The sequence below is a fragment of the Lemur catta genome, chromosome 20 (assembly GCF_020740605.2).
Source record: "Lemur catta isolate mLemCat1 chromosome 20, mLemCat1.pri, whole genome shotgun sequence".
Lineage (NCBI taxonomy): Eukaryota > Metazoa > Chordata > Mammalia > Primates > Lemuridae > Lemur > Lemur catta.
This window is the reverse complement of record NC_059147.1, coordinates 8,967,104-8,987,976: the sequence shown is the minus strand read 5'-3', so window position 1 is coordinate 8,987,976 and position 20,873 is coordinate 8,967,104. Positions and strand designations below refer to the sequence as shown.

General features: G+C 37.2%; 1 protein-coding gene and 1 pseudogene across 7 annotated transcripts in view; both read right to left on the bottom strand.

Annotated features, from left to right (window-relative positions):
* The window catches only part of CHD9 (chromodomain helicase DNA binding protein 9), a 230,199-nt gene that overhangs the window by 12,652 nt on the left and 196,674 nt on the right, over positions 1 to 20,873 (bottom strand). For 6 of the 7 annotated variants that reach the window (XM_045533756.1, XM_045533759.1, XM_045533758.1 and 3 more), the window contains 7 exons: positions 19,690 to 19,892; positions 13,145 to 14,053; positions 12,102 to 12,265; positions 11,074 to 11,346; positions 10,167 to 10,335; positions 1,431 to 1,570; positions 898 to 1,119 (listed from right to left, as the gene is read on the bottom strand). In XM_045533756.1, the coding sequence (XP_045389712.1) occupies positions 898 to 1,119; positions 1,431 to 1,570; positions 10,167 to 10,335; positions 11,074 to 11,346; positions 12,102 to 12,265; positions 13,145 to 14,053; positions 19,690 to 19,892 (2,080 nt within the window). The remainder of the gene's footprint in view (positions 1 to 897; positions 1,120 to 1,430; positions 1,571 to 10,166; positions 10,336 to 11,073; positions 11,347 to 12,101; positions 12,266 to 13,144; positions 14,054 to 19,689; positions 19,893 to 20,873) is intronic. The other variant, XM_045533761.1, reaches the window with a different exon arrangement.
* LOC123625476 lies at positions 17,390 to 19,436 on the bottom strand (annotated as a pseudogene).

Sequence of the window (20,873 nt, the reverse complement as noted above, 5' to 3'; positions counted from 1 at the left end):
GAATAAGACATAGTCCTTAAGAAGCCCATAGGGTAGCAGACAGCTTCACTTGGGTTACCCATTTAATCTTCATAATGGAGGCAGACAGAACAGGCCTGCTAACTTCACTGTGTAGAGGATGTATTTTTACTCTTTTACCTTACAAAGTCAGTGATACCCAAAGTTTCATATATTAGCATCTGATAGTAAGGTACTGGAAAATCAAATAATAGATTTCCAGGAGTAAAAAAGCCATATGCCCATAAGAAGACAGTATTTCAGAGGATAAGGAGAATGCAAATAAAACATAATGATTCTCATCTTTGATTAGTGTAAACTTGTGCGTCGGGAGAGGCATAGGAGGCGTGCTCTTAAAGCTTGAAGGAAAGCTTAATGGTACTAGTTTGGACTCTGGATTTAAGAGTTTATTTGCTTTGCAGACTTGGACTATTTACTTAAAATTTTAGTGTTTCAATTTCTTTGTTTGTAAAATAATTATAACAATGCCTCCTAATAAAAATAATAAAGTTGTTGTGAGTGTTCATGCATGTTAAGTGCTAAGTATAACGGCAGGCATATAGCTAAGTTTCAGTAAATGTTTACTATGATCGTTATTATTTCCAAATAAATTCCTTGAGAGAAAGGATTAAAAGTTTTATACCTTTGCAACCTTCATTGAGTCTAACATAGTACTCTATATGAGAGTGATTTTTATTATTAAATAGTTGTTGAATGCACAATGGAAAATGACACTGTAAGATATCATAGAAAAGATAGTAATTATTTTTTCTGCTAATTTTCCTAAATCTTAAGCAGAAAACATATTTAGCATAAGTGGATGAAAATTTATGCTTCATCATTGTAGGTCTGACAAATCACAGAAATAAAATATACCAAGATTTTTAAGGTATCACCTACAGGAATAAAAGCTCCTAAATCTTCCACATAACCTGGGTGCTCCTTAAGCCATTTTTCCAAATCCTTTCTCTTCGGTGCATCATCTCCTGCAAGTCTTGTCCCATCTTTAAGATTAATAACTGGAACTGGACTTTCCGTATCAGGAATTCCTTTAGGTTGAGTGTAGGACAGTGCTGGATTTATCCCTGTGGAAATCTGTGAGGTGGTTAAGCCTAAAGTAACCTGTAGAAAAACACCAAATGAAATTTTTATTTCCATGCTTTATCATTCTAATTTTGGTTCAATGGAAAAATTTTTTGAAGAGAAAAAAAAAAGTTGTTGCTTAAAATTCTGCCAAATCTTTTAAACTTAAAATTTTCATAAATCTTGGCCAGTGTTGGATTCTGCTGAGATACAACAGAAAACCATATACTTCTAATTTCCTTATTACTATTATTCTATTAATACTAAACATTCACAAAGAGCAATATGTGTATTTACTAGGACTAAATTTTGGACTCAAGGATCAGTGGTTTTTAAGTACCTTTACTTACATGATTAGGTGGTTTACTTTTGTTAAAAAAGAGGATGTCAACACCTTCTACATTCTTCCTCCTTCCTCGCCTTTTTTTGACTATAGGCTGGTTGTCTAATATCACCCCATTGGCACCAAGGGTTGATTGAATGGAAGTACCTGTCAAATTAAAATCATGCAAAGCAATAATGTAAATCTAGTTCTTATACAAACTGAAAGTAATCACTTTCCTAAATATATAGAAATGTTAGTTCTTATTCTCAAATTAAAGACATCACCCCCCACCTCTCATTTAAAAAGTTGAAGAACTGTAATCTAGGCCTCTTTCTACTTCTGCCTTGTCTTCTCAATTTCTTCCCCATGATATTCACACACCTTCTTTCCATTTGTCTTTTAGAGGGAAAAGCATGACTTTCTCTGGTCCAAGACAAATCTTTCCCCCTTCTTTGAACCCATTAATTCGTACGTTTTCTAAAAGCTTACTTTTAATATTTATCTCTGCTTTTTCTTGTGCCAAAATATCTTTTTTCTACATTAGATTCTTCTTCCAAATGTAAAAATATGGCCTAACTCCAACAAATAAAAAATAAACTTTCAGCCGGGTATGGTGGCTCACACCTGTAATCCTAGACTCTCGGGGTATGTGAGATAGGAGGATCATTTGAGGTCGGGAGTTCCAGACCAGCCTTAGCAAGACCTGGACCCCATCTCTACTAATAAATAGAAAAAATTAGCCAGATGTGGTGGTGCGTGCCTGTAGTCCCAGCTACTTGGGAGGCTGAGGCAGGAGGATCACTTGCGCCCAGGAGTTTGAGGTTGCTGTGAGCTCTGATAATGCTACTGCACTCTAGCCCAGGTAACAGAGTGAGACTCTATCTCAATAAAAACCTCATTGACCTTTTTATAACCCCCAAAATTTTGAAAGATTGTTCTCTACTATGTTCCTTTTTTTCAGGAGCAACTCATTTCTCAGTTTCCCATAGTCCATTCCTGCCTCAGCCTATTTAAGGTATTTTCCTTAAGGTTACCAATAACCTTTTAGTTGTCAAAAAACCCTTCAGATGTCAGTAGGCATTTAATAAAAATGTTTGTAAGAGATATGAATGAAACAGCTCCACATGTTCATCCTTTCTCCCGAGAAGTATTTTTTAAGTACCTACGTACTAGGCAGTATGATGGTTCAAAGACAAATAAGACATTGTTCCTTTCCTCAAAGAATACACAATCTTGAATTCTCTTATTAGAAGAAAATATTATTAAGGGTGAGATTCTTGTTTAAAATAGTTTACATGCTTGTAATGAGAAATGCATTTTCAATCATTTAAGGAGAATTTACTGAGCAAGTCCTGTTTATACCTGAATAAGATGTTGTCCTTTGGCTGGCTGTGTAACCATGTGGAAGTCATTTACCTTACTCACATCTTAGTTTCAAAAAAGTTTCTTAATTCACATGGTAAGGAAAAACTAATTACAATAAATAAAAACCATTTTTGAAAGTACTGTAGGAATGGGACATAACACTATGGAAAAAAGGAAAAGATTTTATTATATTCATATAGTGAATTTTATTATAATCAGATTAACAAAATATCACAGATATTTTTTGATATCATACTGTGGTTGTAGGAGACGCTGGTGGAGGTAGGTGGTTGGGGCAGGGGGCGCATGGGACTTTCCTGTGTATTTTTTTGTATCTTCCTGTGAATCTATAATTATCTCAAAAGAAAAAGTTATAAAAATTAAAAAAAAAATGCATACATCAAAGAAAAATAAATAGAAAAGAAACTGCTAGGGGAAAAAAGATATACCTGAAAGTCACTGTGTACCCCCATCCTCTATTCCACTTTCTTCTTCTCTATGGTCAGTACTATCCTGAATTAGGTATTTTTCATTTCCATGCACATTTTAAAGTTTTATTCATGTTGATATATAAATATGAACACTATACAGTTGTTTCTTGGTATGCACGGGGGATTGGTTCTAGGACCCTCATGGATACCAAAATCCAAGGATGATTAAGTCCTTTCTATAAAATGGTATATAGTATTTGCATATAACATATGTACATCCTTCTGTATACTTTAAATCTGCAGACCCAACCCCTGGGCCGCAGACTGGTACTGGTCCATGGCCTGTTAGGAACCAGGCCGCACAGGAGCCGAGCACAGGACGTTAGTGGTGGGCAAGTTGAGTGAAGCTTCATCTGTATTTACAGCTGCTCCCCCCATCACTCCCATCACTGGCTGAGTGCCACCTGCTGTCAGCTCAGCAGCAGCATGAGATTATCATAGGAGCGCGAACCCTAAGGTAAACTGCACGTGCGAGGGATCTAGGTTGTACGCTCCGTATGAGAATCTGATGCCTGATGATCTGAGGTGGAGCTGAGGCAGTGATGCTAGCACTGGGGAGTGGTTGCAAATACAGATTATCATTAGCAGAGAGGTTTGACTGCACAGAGACCATAATAAATCAATTGCTTGCAGACTCATATCAGAACCCTATCAGTGAGTGGCAAGCGACAATTAAACTGTGTCTGGTGGCAGGCTTTAAGTCAGAATCTGACACTTATTTAGTCTGTGCATGGCCCGCCGATTATTTTATTTACCATTTCCATCTGTGCCTCTTTCCCACCCTGCATGCTTGTCTCAGTCACAGTTTTGGTAAGCCCATAAGCTAACCCTAGCTAAGATGAGTAAAAAACAAATGTCACTGGAGAGCTTCTTTGACCCAATGATGAGACAGCAGGAGACTCTAAGACTGCCAACAAAATGAAAGCTACATTTAAAAGAAAATACCAAGAGTTCTACTTAAATGACGGGCTCACTGCAACAGGTAATTCACATTCTCTAAGCCCGCTTTGTATAATATGGGGTGACTGGCTATCTAATGAAGCCATGAAAACTTCAAAACTGCTTTGCCACATGGAGACCAAGCACACTGCATTAAAAAAAAAGGCTTGGGAGTTTTTCAAAAGAAAAAAACATGAACACAAAGAACAGAAGCAATTATTAAAGGCCACTACTTCATCAAATATGTCTGCCCTGAGACATCATTCTTAGCGGCTAACTGCATTGCTAAAGCTAAGAAGTCCTTTACTCCTGGGGAAGAGCTGATCCTGCCTGCTGCTAAGGACATTGGCCGTGAACTTTTAGGAAAGGGTGCAGTTCAAAAGGTGGCATGTGTTCCTCTTTCGGTTAGCACCATAACTAGATGAACTGATGAAATTGCAGAGGATACTGAGGCGCAATCGTCAGAGAGGACTAATGAGTCACCATGGTACACAATCCAGGTTGACAAGTCTACCACTGTTGACAAGGCAACAATGCTTGTTTCTGTGCCATGTATTTTTCAGGATGATGTGTATGAGGATATGTTATGTGCACTTTTGTTGCAGCTACAGAAGTATTCAAGTCTTTGAATGATTACATATCAGGAAAATTGAATGGGTCATTTTGTGTCAGTATATGGCTGGATGGAGCAGTTGCCATGACTGGACGGCTTTCTGGTTTCATTACTTGGGTCAAGTTTCTGGTTTCATTACTTGGGTCAAAGAGGTCACTTCTGAATGTGAGTCTGCACTGCATCATCCATAGAGAAATGCTGACTAGCTGAAAAGTGTCACCTGAGCTAAACAACATTTTGCAGGATGTGATTAAAATTATCAACCACATTAAAGCACATGCCCTTAACTTCCATGTGCTCGCGCAGCTCTGTGAGGAGATGGACGCAGAGCACACATCTTCGCTTACACACAGAAGCGAGACGGCTTTCTAAGGTAGATCACTGGCCAGAGTTTTTGAGTTCCAAGAGCCACTCCAGAGATTTCTTTTAGAAAAACGGTCACCACTAGCTGCACATTTCAGTGACAAAGAATGGGTCCCCAAACTTACTTGTGTAACATATTCAACCTGCTCAGCGAACTCCATCTGTCACTTCAAGGGATAATGACAACTGTGTTCAAGTCGGCAGATAAAGTGGCTGCATTCGAAGTCAGACTGGAATTATGGGGGTGACAGGTGAACACTGAGAGTTCTGACATGTTTCCAACATTAGAGATTTTGAAACAGGCTAAGCCGGGGCTTTCTTTCTCCCAGCTGGTGCATGATCACCTATCTCAGCTTTCAAAAGAATTTGAGCATTACTTCCCAATCACAACGACCCCTGAACTGGTAAGGAATGGATGGATCCGCAACCCACTTGTGAACAGGCCAAGTGAATCAACTTTGTCCATGCTAGAAGAGGATCAACTGTTTGAGATCACAAATGATGGTGACCTTAAAAGTATGTTTGAGACAACTTCAAATCTCCATACGTTCTGGATTAAAGTCAAGGTGGAACGTCCTGAGATTACCACAAAAGCACTGAAAAGCCTGCTTCCATTTCCAACATCCTATCTTTGTGAAGCAGGGTTTTCTGCAGTGACAGCAAGCAAAATGAGATTACGGAGTAGTCTGGACATAAGCAACACGCTTCTTCAGGTGTCACTGTCTCCCAGCACCCCCAGATGAGACTTAGTTGCAGGAAAACAAGCTCAGGGCTCCCACTGATTCTGCATTATGGTGAGTTGTATAATTATTTCATTATATATTACAATGTAATAATAATAGAAATAAAGTGCACAGTAAATGTAAAGTGCTTGAATCATCTGAAACCACCCCCAGCCCCACTGGAAAAACTGTCTTCCAGGAAACCGGTCCCTGGTGCCAAAAAGGTTGGGGATCGATACTATAGCACATTTTAGCTATAATAACAATAACTTTCCTAAAACACTGCTTTAGAAAGCACCATTCTTTTCATAAGAACTTCTCATGGCTTCCTAGTCCAGATATGAATGAACTGCCTTGCATCAGCTCTATTCTTACATGATCGTTAACCCCAAACCCTGCCCTAGATCTGTTTTTGATGCTTTTCCTAACTTAGATTCTAAGCAAGATCTGATCTGCTAGACATCTCTCTCTGCGGTAAAAATTTACATACTAGCTAGGTCAGTTTTATCACAAAACCACACAATTTTCCTGACACCTAGTCTCTAGTTCATGCTATTCCCTGCCCACCTTCCAGCCCTACCACCAACCCAATTTTCCAGAAAGGCAATTATTTAATCTTCCTCCTATCAAATCCTTACCAAATTCAATTCCATCTCTTCCACAGCACTTTGGCTAAGTGTCTAGACAGCAGTGAATTTCCTCTTTGCCAACATTTGTTAATGTTGGCAATAATGTTCTGTGTAGCAAAATATATTATCTTTTTAATGTATTATCTAATATTTTAATGTGTAACTCTCGTCTACCAAGCATCTGAAAGGCAGAGACAGTGTCTTATAGTGTCCTTCTTTTACTTTACCTTTAGTGCTATCTCTGTGCTATCTAAAAAAGAGAAGTATTATTATCTATGGAATTCTTATTGAAGTGTACATTTTTTTAAATTTTAGATACGAGGTCTCGCGATGTCGCCCAGGCTGGTTTCAAACCCTGGGCCTCAAGTAATCCTCTTGCCTCAGCCTCCCAAATAGCTGGGATGACAGGCATGAGCCATTACACCTGGCCCAAAGTGTACATTTACAAACATATCCTATTTGGCCAATTCTTTCCTTTCATTATATACTAACCTGACTTATTTCTGACGGTGATTTTAATAGGCATTACTAATTCATTTTATACCAGAATCCAAAATGAAAAACTTAACTTTATTTTATCAAGTCTGTATTATCTTCATCTTAGATGTAACTATAATAACATTAAAAATAGCTTCTATTGAATACCTACTAAGTGCTAGATACTGGACTAAGTTTTACAAATGCTACCTCAAATCATCAAAAATAGAACAAAAACATAGATGTATTATTAAGCCCATTTTACGAATGAGATCAGAAACATTAAGGCACTTGCTAAATGTTACAACAGCTAGAAAATGACAATTCAACCCCATGTTGCTTGGCTCTGCCATCCTTTATCTGCTATTCCAGGTAGTTTCTGGAATGGGATCTTTTTTTTTTTTTTTTTGAGACAGAGTCTTGCTCTGTTGCCCGGGCTAGAGTGCTGTGGCATCAGCCTAGCTCACAGCAACCTCAAACTCCTAGGCTCAAGCGATCCTTCTGCCTCAGCCTCCCAAGTAGCTGGGACTACAGGCATGTGCCACCATGCCCAGCTAATTTTTTCTATATGTATTTTTAGTTGTCCAGCTAATTTCTTTCTATTTTTAGTAGAGACGGGGTCTCATTCTTGCTCAGGCTGGTCTCAAACTCCTGACCTTGAGCGATCCTCCCACCTTGGCCTCCCAGAGTGCTAGGATTACAGGCGTGAGCCACCGCACCCGGCCTGGAATGTGCTCTTGAGTTTTGTCCTCTTGTTATAATCTATGCTATTTCACACTCATTCATTAGTAAATTACATTACATCTCGTATCTTTACTCCAGGCTTTCAGATAAAATTCAGGTGGTAATTATACAATAATAAAAAAGGTGTGGCTTTAGGAAAATGAAGGATTTCAATAATAGCATCTGTTAAGCATCTAATTCTACAATCTATGAGTACCTAATTTTAACATCTGTTTAGCATCTAACTCCATGCCACGTACTTTATATATGTTACTTTATTTAACCCACCCAGCAATGTCACCTCTCTCCTTCCCCACACCCCTCATTTCACAAACAAGAAAAGGCTTAAAAATGTTAACAGATTTCCCAAAAGTCATGCATGAAGACAGATCCAGGTTTCACATTTGCAGTAATTAAGATGGATAAGATAAAATGCTTAGATAATAATGCTATCTCATATGAATATTTGAGATTTTAAATATTTTGTATAGTTGTAAAATTTGTGTTACAATTGCTACTGATATTATTAAAAACAGTATTATATACTGAAGAATTACTTATAGGTGAAGGGTGTACAATCTTCAGCTGTAATAGCAACAAAATGATTATGATAGAAGTATCAATTTCACTTTACAGTGGAGTTCCAAGAGTAAGAGTAGTAGTATTATTAAGCATCACTTAGGTTGGGAAAAAAGAGCCCACAGCCTATCTTCCCTATCTGTTCCCATTTTTTGGTGAAAAGAAAGAAGTCTTTAATAATAAAACTGTAATTATAAAGCATAGCTTAGGGGACCTGATTTATACTTTAGCAAAGAAGTGTAGTTGATTCATATTTGAACTGCATTTCATACATGTCTGAAAGTCTAGTAATTGGAAAATTATACTGAATGGTTAGTGGATGTACAAAAGACCAAAGAGATGCCGATGAAGCTGAACTAACTAATTTGTAATTAAAAGTGGTAATAGCAGCATTTTAAAATAGTGATCAATTCAAGACACTACTTATAATACAGCATTATTTTCCCAAATTGTAGGAATTCCATACACTGTGCACATGCACAGGAATTCTGAAATGTTTCCAAGTATTGCCTGGCAACCAGACTTAGTAGAGTACTGAAATAGAGTCCTTACCCTTATGTACAAGGAAGGTATAATGGAAATTCAAGTCATTCATCTGCTTTAATTGACAAGCATTTTTGGGAATTAGTATGCTGTGTTCTACACATTAAAACTCAGTTGATCTTGAGTATCATTCTCAATTCTTGACATCATACTTTCAGAGCGATGTAGACAAATTAAAACACAACTAGGCCAAGATAAAACAAAACCAATGTCTAATGCATTCCTCAATGCCTATAGAGCACATAATACACGGCACCAATTAGGCATTTAATAAATATTTGTTGATTCAAATTATCAAAGCTTAGAAGAAATAGAGATAGTCTGAAGGGGAGATCTGATCATTGCTTTCAAAATGTTAAGATGTATCATGCAGACATAGGACCAAGTTAATCATGTGTTGCTGTTAAAGACAGAACTTCAACCATTGAGAAGAACCTATCTACAGCAGGCAAAATTTACTTTCAAATAGGAAGGTATTTTCTGACAATTAGAGCTGTCCAACAATAAAAAGGGTTGTTTAAGGTAGTAAGAACCTTGTTCCTGCAAGTATTCCACAAAGATGAAAGATCACCTTTTAGGGATCAAGTCATAAATAATTTCTGTATCCTGTAGATGCATGAACTATACAATCTCTTAAGTCTTTCTAAACTTCCCATTTTAATTACTGCTACCTATCACCGTTACTTTGTGATTTATTTATTTATTGAGACAGGAGTTTGCTGTCACCCATGCTGGAGTGCGGTGGCATGGTCACAACCCACGCTCAAGTGATCCCAGGCTCCCAGGCTCAAGCAATCCTCCCACCTCAGACTCCAGAGTAGCTGGGAATACAGGTGCACGCTTCCATGCCTGGCTAATTTTTACATTTTTTGTAGAGATACGGTCTCTCTATGTTTCCTGGGCCGGTCCCGAACACCTGGCTTCAAGCAATCTTCCCACCTCAGCTTCCCAAAGTGCTGGGATTACAGGCGTGAGCCACAGTGTCTGGCCAGTGATTTAACTTTTTGTTTTAAAATTCATAATATACTTTCATACTGAAATTGAGTTTGAGCTTTCATCTGTATAAAGCAACTTGATAAAATGATGTTTCCACACTATTCAAGCCCCCAAAACTAAACTGCCCTCTGTGCTTTAAAATGTTACATTAAAAGTTCCAACAAATACTTATTGATATTTAAAATTATATTGATTATTCTACAGACTTAAGAGAGGTCTCAACATTAAAGGAAAAATGAATTTTTACTATGAGAGTCTATAAAAGATTTGGAAATGACAGGGAATGTTTCATAGTAAGACAGTTATTATTTGCATATTCACCTGATACTGGCATAGATTTTGGAAAATTGGCGAGGCTGGTCTCTGACGCATTTTGAAGCTCCCGAAGTCGAGTGAGGTACTGCTGCTGCCCCATAGCACCATCTTCGCTATCCAGTGGTCTTTTCTGAGCAAGCCCTTGCTTTTGAAAGGTCAACTTCAAACCACCTTCCTGTTAAACAAATACCATTATTGAGACAGAAGCTGTTAAAAGAAAATCTTACTGCAGGATATTCAGAGAAGTTTTTTACTTAGAATAAAATGAAGTAAAACCCTTGAGACATTAATGAAATTCTCTTCCCATTCATAAATCAACTGAATAAAACATTTTAATCCATTTCAATAAGGAATACTAAATTTTCTATCTTAGATGAAAAAATATAGGTACTCTATACACTTTTCTGAGCAAAACAAAGTTGTTCGTATGACAAGTGCATTGTAACATTTTCAGATTTAGACATACATCTCCATGTACGTTATGCATGTGACATTTTGGAGGACAATACCCATATTTTAGAACGTGAATAATCAATTAAGCTTCAAAAATCATTAAAAAAATTCAACATTATTGATAATAGAACATGCTAAATGTTTAAAACAGAAAGTATACTGACATACCATTTAAACAGTATATAAAAGAACCAAACAGTTAGAAATTGTCACACTGTTTAAGAAAACACCTTGATCAGAAGAACTATTTCAGAAGCATAAGGAGAGAAAAATATTTAATCATGATCCCTCTAGTAGAATATTCAAGTTTAATAACCTGGGTATCAGACAGAAAACAATCCAAATACCAGGAAACAAGTACGTGAAGGAAGGAAGAGTAAGAGCAGGCAGCCATTTGCAGGAAAAGCATGCTGCACACCGCAATCGCAATCAGGCCCTAGGGCAATAAAAATACACATACGTCTTTGATTTTCACTGTAAACTCCTTTTCTCGTACATGCTTCTTCACCTTTGACATCTGTGTTGACTGATCATGTTCTTCTTTAACACCGGCACCTGGGGGAGTGGGTACACTGGGCTCACTGTATTCTGTAGCTGCTCCAGGACTATCCAGCAGTTTTGTGGTATAGAAAGAGGCCACTGTGTTAGCATCGTAACTTCTTCTAGCTGAAGGCCACTTCCCTTTCAGAACTGTTTGACAAATACTGTCCAGCCGATTGATCATTACACGATCCTAGAAAAGCGTGCAACATCCAAGTATAATTTTAATAACTAGGCCAGACCTTTGGAGATCAAATAGCCCAAGAACCTTGATGGATTTAACCCTCCATCAAGACTTTATACGCCAACATATGTGCATGTAGCAAGCATACATATTCTCACATATATATTATAATTCTGTCAGAAGTTATTCAAGTACAAATTCCCTTTGGGGAAATTCAAAAATATCATATCATAGTTTTCTACCATTTTGTTTTTATAATTACAAAAGTAATACAGTTCCTTATAAAAAATTCAAACCACTTAGAAGTATATAAAAGAGTATCCTCCATTTCCCAACCTCATTCCTAAAGGCTTAATATTCCTGTACCAGCCGAGTCACATAATGGAAATTGTATTAATTCAATCTTAGCTTCTGCCACTGAATGAACTTTTTCCTAGGTCACAACTGGCTACAGTAAATTTCTTCAAGGAGATTCAGTTGAAAGCACCTATTTCATAAACAGGAACTTTAATATTAACTTGAATATAAGGATTCATTATCTTTCATTCTAAACATTCTAAGGTTATGTTGAGAAGCATACACATTTAAGTAGAACTAATTTACTTGATAGTAATAATTTATACTTTTGATGCTAACAACATAAAATGTCATCCTACATTTTACAATGACCTATTTTTATTTTTCTACATAAGAATATCTACCATTAAAGCAACATAGGAAAGTACTAGAAAATGACCCATCTCGACAAGAAATTATTCCTTTACCTTTGGCCAATATGAGGCTGCCAGCATGTATCCACCTTGTAAGATATAAGCAGACTCTGGTGTCCCATTGTTCATCTGAAAACTATCCTGAGTCTCATCATGGGTCGTGCTCAGGGACGCAACGCTTTCTTCATCATAGGCTTTCATGTGAGGGGTACCTTCTGCTAAGAACAATTACAACCACTTTAAAAAGACTTCATAAAACAACTCTGTATATACTTTAAAAATCTTATGCAAGTAAGTACTCAAAAATATCTGAAAATGAAAAAGTTAGAAGTAAAACCAAATGGTCAAAAAAGGGAAAAAACTCACCGAGAATACAATAAAGTACCCATTATTTTTAAAATGAATCCTGATTGGTAGACTTCATCTGGACTGGGAGACTACAAATACATGGTGGGGACACTATAATTTTCTAAATGAGGTGACTCTGGTGATTCTTAGAATTGGGCATGTTGCCTGTGGCAACCCTGAAAGTTATGCCTATGCAGTTCTTCCAAGAGATTCTGGCTCCCGTGGGGTATGAGGTTCTTCATGCCAGAGTGGCCCCTATACATGCTTGACGTTGACTCATTTTCCTACGCCTGAACTGTTGGACCACTGCAAGAACATCTGCAGAAGGGAACCACCTAACACTACTCTGCTGACAAACATTTGTCATTGCTGACAAATGGCCTGTGAGATTCTTGTTGGGCTGTTTAATCTAAGACTCTTGGTGACTGTTATATATTATCATCTTTTATTTATTTACTAATAGACCTGTTCTTGTGAAAAATATAATATTAACCTTAAGGCAATCACAAAGAAATAAAGCTATTGTGTAAAATTTCTAGTTCAACTGTCTGATTAATCTAATACCTTGAATACTGAATAGGGACTGTGTACCAGTAATTCTAGTTTCCTTCCTTAGTGCTTTCCTAAGAAAATCTGTACGCAAAAAACTTGAGCTAACAATTTTAAACATGCTTAAGTTATCTGAATCAAGTTCTTTTCATTTTTACTTGAAAAGTTGTCTTAAAATCAAAATTACTTTATGCAAATACCTCGCTTTTGGACTTCTTCTTCTTCACTGTCACTTTCTTCTGATGAAGATGAAGAGGATGATGAGGAGGAAGAGGAGGAGGAGGAGGATGAAGAAGATGCTGAAGAACAAGATGAGGATGAAGAAGAACTAGAGCCTGATCGGGAGTGGGAACAAGAGGAGGAGGACGACGAGGAAGAAGATGATCTGGAAGAACAGGATGATCTCTCAGAATCTGAGTCAGAATCAGAACTAGACTCTGATCCTCTTTTGTGGACTCTCTGTTTCTTAGATGCTGGGTTTGGAGTTAGGGGTTCTGTTCTGGCCGCAACCATGCGTCTGTCTGTTTCACCTTTTCCACCAGATTTCTGGTCTCCAGTAGCCTGTGGTAAAATACCATTCTTTGGACTTACAGGCTCAGACTTTATTAGTGTCCTGGTTTCCACAGAAGACATAGATTCTTCTTCAGAAGACTGAGGCTCCTCTTTAAGGTTTTCACTTTTAACTTTTATATCCTCTAGAATAATACCTTTAGCATCTAGGAGCCTAGGTAGAGAGGTAAGAGGAGAAGCAGAAAGTGCTACTTGATATTGCTGTAAAAGTGGGGTAGAAGTCCTTGAATGAGCCATCTTACTTTGACTGTAGTTCCTTTGAGCTGCCATAAAAGAGAGTTCAGGATCACGAAGAATGTGGTAGTCTGTTCGGCTCACCCCGTGTTTGGCAGCACCAATAAGCAAATCCCTATCATGAGGGCCACATTCCCACCAGACTGGTAAGTCTGGATTTGGATGGCAAAGCTTCAAGCGTTCGAACAACTGTGGATGTCGAAGGGCTTGTTCCCGTACTTTCCTTAGAAGTTCAATGCGATACAAAGTCCTAGAAGCACGTTCTTCTGTGATAGGTTGAATAAAAATATTTGGATCCACCAATTCTACATTGAAACAGGATAAGAATATTAATCTCAAAAATTTTCATTTATAAGTAAATTATAAATAAACTACTACTACTAAATGCACCTCCATGCAATATCATTGTATAGTTCCCAACCCTTTGTATAGAAATACTAAGAAGTATTTCTTTTTAATATTTTTAAATGAAGAGAAATTTAAGTCTTAAAAACAAATACTAAAAATCATGTAACATAAAACACTGGATCTTAATGTAAACCGTAAGATTATTTTGGAAGTATATTAATATAACTAGGGATTTTCTTTTAGAAATTCCCTATGAGCTATGCCTTTACTAATACCTGTCTTAATGGAAGAGGAAAACACTTGCTCAAAATCACTCATAAATATAAACTAGAACTATTGAATGAAACCTCATAAACAAATGTAAGCTGGCATATCTCAAACTGCATGAGGTAACAGGGCATTGCCGTGAACTCACAGGGGCAACAAGGGCTTCCCTAAATTTCAAGGGAAACAGGTATGTCTATTAAACCCTGCACAAACTACTAGTCTGAAGTAGTTCAGTTTCACCATTAGATTATGCTACATTTCCTTTAGATGAGATTATATCTTTGCAAATTGGTTACTGGCACTTGGGAAGTACTAGAAAAAGATATGAGCTTGTTAAAATAATTCAGGGACCAATCTGAGGAGCCCCAAATGGCTAAACAATTTGAACAATAAATAATAGTAATATTGGATTGTAATCTATAGAATATCCATGAATCTGTACTAATAGGAATAACTGATTAAAGAGAGAAAGAAACAGGTTTTCCTTACAGCAGAATTCCACAATAAAAGCTGTTATAGACAAGATTTAGTATCTGATATGTACTACAATCATGGGTTAAAGTTTGAGAAAAAACAGGGTTTGTGAGGCTCCTCAAGATATTATATTTGCTAACACCATGGGAAAAGAGTAATTTTACAGTGGAAAAATGTATCATACTACTTTAACCAAGTGATTAAAATCATCAGTCATAAGACATTACTGATATCATGAACGACATGATATTACATTATGAGAAGGACACAACATCATTTTTGTGGTATTCTTGCCCAAAATGCATAGCCTAAATCTAAGCATATGAAAAACAAGACAACTAAAATTGAGGGATATATAGCAAAGTAAGTAATCAATAGTTTTCAAAGGTATCAAGTTAATAAGAGACAAGGAACAACTGAGAACCTATTACAGACTGCAGGAGAAAGAACAACAAAATATGACATAGGATCTTGGAACAGAAAAAGGACATTAGTAGAAAAACTGGTAAAATTCAAATAGGTATTTGGTTTAATGACATTGTACTAACATTAATTTCTTGTTCTGATAATTACACTATAATTAATCATGTAAGATTTTAACATTAAGAGAGGCAGAGTGAGAGATGCATGGAAACTCCCTGTATGTTTTTTTTGCAACTTTTGTGTACGTCTAAAAGTAGTTCAAAACAAAAGTTGAGGTGAGGGGGAACAAGGACCATGCAAAAATCAATATGGAACAGGAAACAAGGGTGAAGTACCCAGTCTACTTCTGAGATTTGAAAAGTTGTACAGTGCCCAACAGGTACACACATCCCATTACTAACTGTAGTTACTTAAGAAAGAAATCAAAGTATTATTTTTTCTTTCAATATAGGTAATTATGTTTTCAAACAATTACTAGATTTAGGACATAAATACTTATTAAGTTGGTAGATCTAATTATTAATTAAACAGAAATGTTACTATTTTTTTTTGGCCTTGAGTACTGTTGAAAAAAATTACTGAGACATTAAGGGCACTGTGAACTGAGGAAGTCTGGGAAACTCTAAATAAAACCTCAATCCCATGTCTTTACAAAGCATTAATATGAAATTTATTTTAGCATGAGATAAAAGCAAAACACAATATTCTTTGAGATACACCGATTATTGACCCATTTATTTTACCTTCTATTAATGTGATGTGAATAACGTCATTTGAGATACGAATAATGTTACTGAACAAATAAAACAATAGGCAGAAATATCCATGAAATGCACGTGTGCCTGCACTGGGTTAAAAGGGATGTCCAGCACACATTTCACTTAAACACTGAGGGTCTGTGTTCTTTCTGCAAATTGGACCATGTCTCATTGTTATAAAACAGCACTTTACCTAGAATTTTTTTCTCAATTTCTGTAACATAGAAATAGGTTTTTCTTAGACATTAAATAGTCACCAAAGCATGTTTGCACTAAATTAAACAAACTGATATTAGAAAGCAACTGCTACCTTCTACCTTGAGGGATGTGCACATTTTTATAAATGCTATAATTACATGCTTCTTTAGGGTGATACAGTTTCTCTTTTGTTTATAAAATACCTATATTAATCTTCCTTTATTTTTAAACAAAACTTGTTAGCATTATGTGTCTAATTGACTGGAGGCAGGATGGGAATAGACATGTTTAGACAGTTCTTTACAAAGAGACAAACAGAAGTTGAATCATCTATTTTTTTTAAGACAGAGTCTCACTCTGTTGCCCTGGGTAGAATGCAATGGCATCAGCCTAGCTCACAGCAACCTCGAACTCCTGGGCTAAAGCAATCCTCCTGCTTCAGCCTCCTGATTATCTCGGACTACAGGCGCATGCCACGATACCTGGCTATTTCTTCTATTTTTAGTAGAGATGGGGTCTCACACTTGCTCAGTCTGATCTTGAACTCCTGAGCTCAAGCAATCCTCCTGCCTCGGCCTCCCAGAATGCTAGGATTATAGGCGTGCCTGAACTATCTTTTAAAAACACTGAAAATGACCAGCGTTTTGTCTTCTAATAATGCAGTTAAAAACAATGTTAATATGGCCATGCGTGGTGGCTCACGCCTGTAATCCTAACACTCTGGGAGGCGAGGCAGGAGGATTGCTTGAGCTCAGGAGTTACAGACCAGCCTGAGCAAGTGCGAGACCCCATCTCTACTAAAAATATATAGAAAAAATTAGCCAGGCATGGTGGCGCATGCCTGTAGTTCCAGCTACTCGGGAGGCTGAGGCAGTAGGATTGCTTGAGCCCAGGAGTTTGAGGTTGCTGTGAGCTAGGCTGATGCCACAGCATTCTAGCTCGGGCAACAGAGTGAGACTCTGTCTCGAAAAAAAAACAAACAAAAAAAGACTAAAAATAATGTTAATATAACACACTTCTTTTAACAAAGCCTGGCCTTGTGGGTTTCTAGCTTGAAGATCTAAGCAAATTTTTGCAGAGGGGATTTCCAGAGTGGCATCCGTTGTAAGACAAGCAGTATCACTTGGTGTGTGTTCTCCATTAGATGGAGCTACTGGATGAGGAAGTCCAGGATCAACTGTAAGCTGAAAGCTTCTTTCTTTCTTCAAACTGCTTATCCAGTACCAAAGACAGGGCCTGCAGGAACCCCTCTATGCTGGGGGTGGGTGTCCCTGGATGTACAGTATGTGAGCCAAAGCGGGAATTTCCTCAGGACCTGGTTGCTTAGGCCCTCGGGACTGAATTCTTTGAAATTTCCCTCAAAAGGAAGTTCAATTTTGACATGTTTTCAATGAATCCGATCATCTCCAGATCTCAGAGAGTCAACAGCTGCTAATGAGGGTATATGATCTGTTCTTCCAAACAAGAGAGGTATATTTTAAAGATGGCTTAGAGGGTGGCCTGATGTGCTGCTAGATGTCAGCCCTGTCCACAAAGGCCACATTAATCTTCTCAGTGACACTGGAAGTAGCTAGAATCACTACATTGGAATCCCTGTTAATCTGATCAATTTGGGTCAAGACAGCATTAACCATGCAGCATTACCTAGTAACTTGGTTCTCACCCTGTAGGCATTATGGACAGCTATGAGCCTCTCCACCTCATCAATCAGCACAAACACCAGAGCATCTTTATCATCAATCAAATCATGAATCGTTTGGAACTCCTTAGTTACCAGCTTGCCACTCTCAGAAAACCACTTAGAAAAGAGGCTATGACTGTTTATTTCAATTAATTGGCCATACTGGTACCTGCTTGAAGGTCTAATGGTCAATTTCTGGGCTAATGCTTTCCACAGGGACGTTTTTCCAGTTCCTGAAGAACTGTGTTGAGGCAGCACCACCTGGTTCTAGGTGGTGAAGCTGCTGCCAACATTCTTGTCTGAAACAGTAAGGTTGTCATCACATAACCAAGGAGGTGTGATTTGACCTCCACATCATGCATTAGGCTGTCCCCAAGCCTAATGGAATTCAACTGCAGACAGAACCCAATGATTTGCTGCAATTATATTTTATGTCTCTTTCTCCGCATTTTCACTGCTGCGGCCAATTTCATTCAGCTGAAAGATGTGAAATGCAATAGTGCACGCATTTAATAGGCTATGGGTCTTTAACCTTTACTTCCATGTCAACAATAGACACAGACTGCACATTTCTGGCCAGAAAAGGTTCAAACTCGGTCCGTGTGTAATCACCAAACACAATATGATGTCTGTTGAGTAGCATTCTAACACTCAGCTTTATGTCTTGTTTGCAGTATTGTCTCTGCGTTGATGCACCTGTTGGCGACTTGGCCATACAGAGTAGCACCTGTTTCTGGTTACCCACAGCTTCCTCCAGTAGAGACCCGACCGGAGCGACACTGTCACTGTCCCCACTCTGAATCTCCTCACTCACATTCCTAATAAGAAAGCCCTACCTTTCAATGATTATTTAGTAAGTAACCCTTTCCCTTTTCTTGAAAAACTAGAATCAAAAGTGATGAATTTATTCACATCACTATATTGGTGATGGGAATTAAGAAAATTGAAAAAAAAAAAAAAAGAAATGAGCATCTCTTGGCAAGCATAAATAACAAAAGATGCAATACTTTGTCTTCTTAAACCCTTTTATAGTATTCCAATAGACCTGAAATCAGACAGAAACCTACCCCAAATTACCTGGTATCTGGGTAATCAAGTGATTGGCTACTCTATTCAGTGAACTGACAACAAATCTATTAGTAAATAAATTTTAAAAAGTAAAGAAACCCATGTGGAATTTAAATCCTTTATAAACCACTTATGTTTTGACTACAAAATAGGAATAGGAGGCCACTGGGTTTAACAGTCAGCAATATGAGCTATTTCTCTGGGCTTCGAGGACAATGAAATTCATCCCAGAACAGTTCCTTAGCTGAGTTGCAACACCATGTCTGATTAGTTGTCTTTTTTGAAGATGGCCCTGGGTGGAGATCTTTTCCAGAAAATTCTTTAAAATGTCTTATGAGTGGGGGCCTTATTCCTTGCAAAATTATTCAGGTAAATAATCCCTCTGGCACAATTCTTATGAGATGGACTCAAAATATAGGTTAGTTCTGTTTACCAAAACAAGTCCTTTATCTTCCACGTGCTCCTAATCATAAATCTACACTAAACACTAGCTATTTTCTTAAAACTCAGCATGTACCTTTATTCTCTTTAGGTCTCATTTTAACAGCAGAATTAAAGAATAGGGGATCTTTAAGCATAGTTTGCTTATAAATCTAAAAAATTGCTGGAAAGTTGAATTAGATCATATTGAAATTTCACATAAAAGAGATAAATTGGAAATTTCTGAATTTTAGTAATTTTGCTTCTTTGACTGAAATAAGGAAAAAAAGAATTTCTTACATACCTTCTTTGGAAGGAAGACGACAAACCCTCCGACACATGGACATAAATGCATACAAATATTTCTCCAAACTATCATCAGTTTTCTTATGTAGCCTCGCCATAGCTCTAAATTTTGTCCAATCAAATTGGCCTCTCTCAGGGTCAAAAACTACTCCAAATGTAGACACAACCCTGTAAAAGTCAGCTTCTTCTCTTCTTGTCCATCTATTTTGAATCAGATGAAAGAAAAAACCACATTAGTCACCAAAACGAATATTTATTAATACTGAATATAACGACTAAGATACAAACCCAAAACATTTCCAGTACCTAAAAGGTACCTACTTTAAAGGACCAAATACACGGTTATTGCTTTGTAAATACATTTTAAATGCTAGTTGACTCATCTATCCAACCATATTTCTGTTAGTATATACTGTTCCTTCAGACAATGATAGTTTTTTGCATTTTTACTATGTGAGAAAATATGCATAGCAGACATACAAGATTACATAAGATGATCCTGCCCTTCAGGAAAAAAGATAAAATGTTTTCAAACACATTTATAGTATCAGGTAGTATTTTATTGCTATATGAGAATTATAGAAACCAAAAGTTTTAGGAGAGCACAGAAGATGGAAGGATCAGTTTAGACTTGAGCAATCAAGAAAGGCATCACAGAGTTAGTGGCATTTCAGATGGGACAAGGCTAAGGTTAGGGAGGGAATGCTAGGAAGAGAGCACAGAATGAGCAAAGAGAAGTACTCTGCATTTTCGAGGGATGATGAGTATTCCAGATTGACAAGAATATGGCTCATATTGGAGACAAAGTAAGATAAGGTTTGGGTGATATTAGGAAATGTTCTAATTGCTAATCATTTAGTAATCTCTCTTCAGGTGCAAGCTCCTGATACTTTAAGAGGGTAATATTAGTATCATACACCATAGATCTCCAAACCTCACACTATTTGTAGAAACTTTTCCTTGCTTAATTTATAGGATTGTTGTGTAAATGGGAAAAAGCATATGGGAAAGACCTTTGAAAAATGTTAACAGGCCATTTTTATCATAGTGATACATTAAGAAGATTAACGTAATGAGGTTGTAAAAAATACCTGGGAAAGCAGTAAAGTTTAAATTAAACCTTCAGTGATGACAATAAAACTGGAAAAGATTAATTGAAATTACATAGGACACACACAAAAA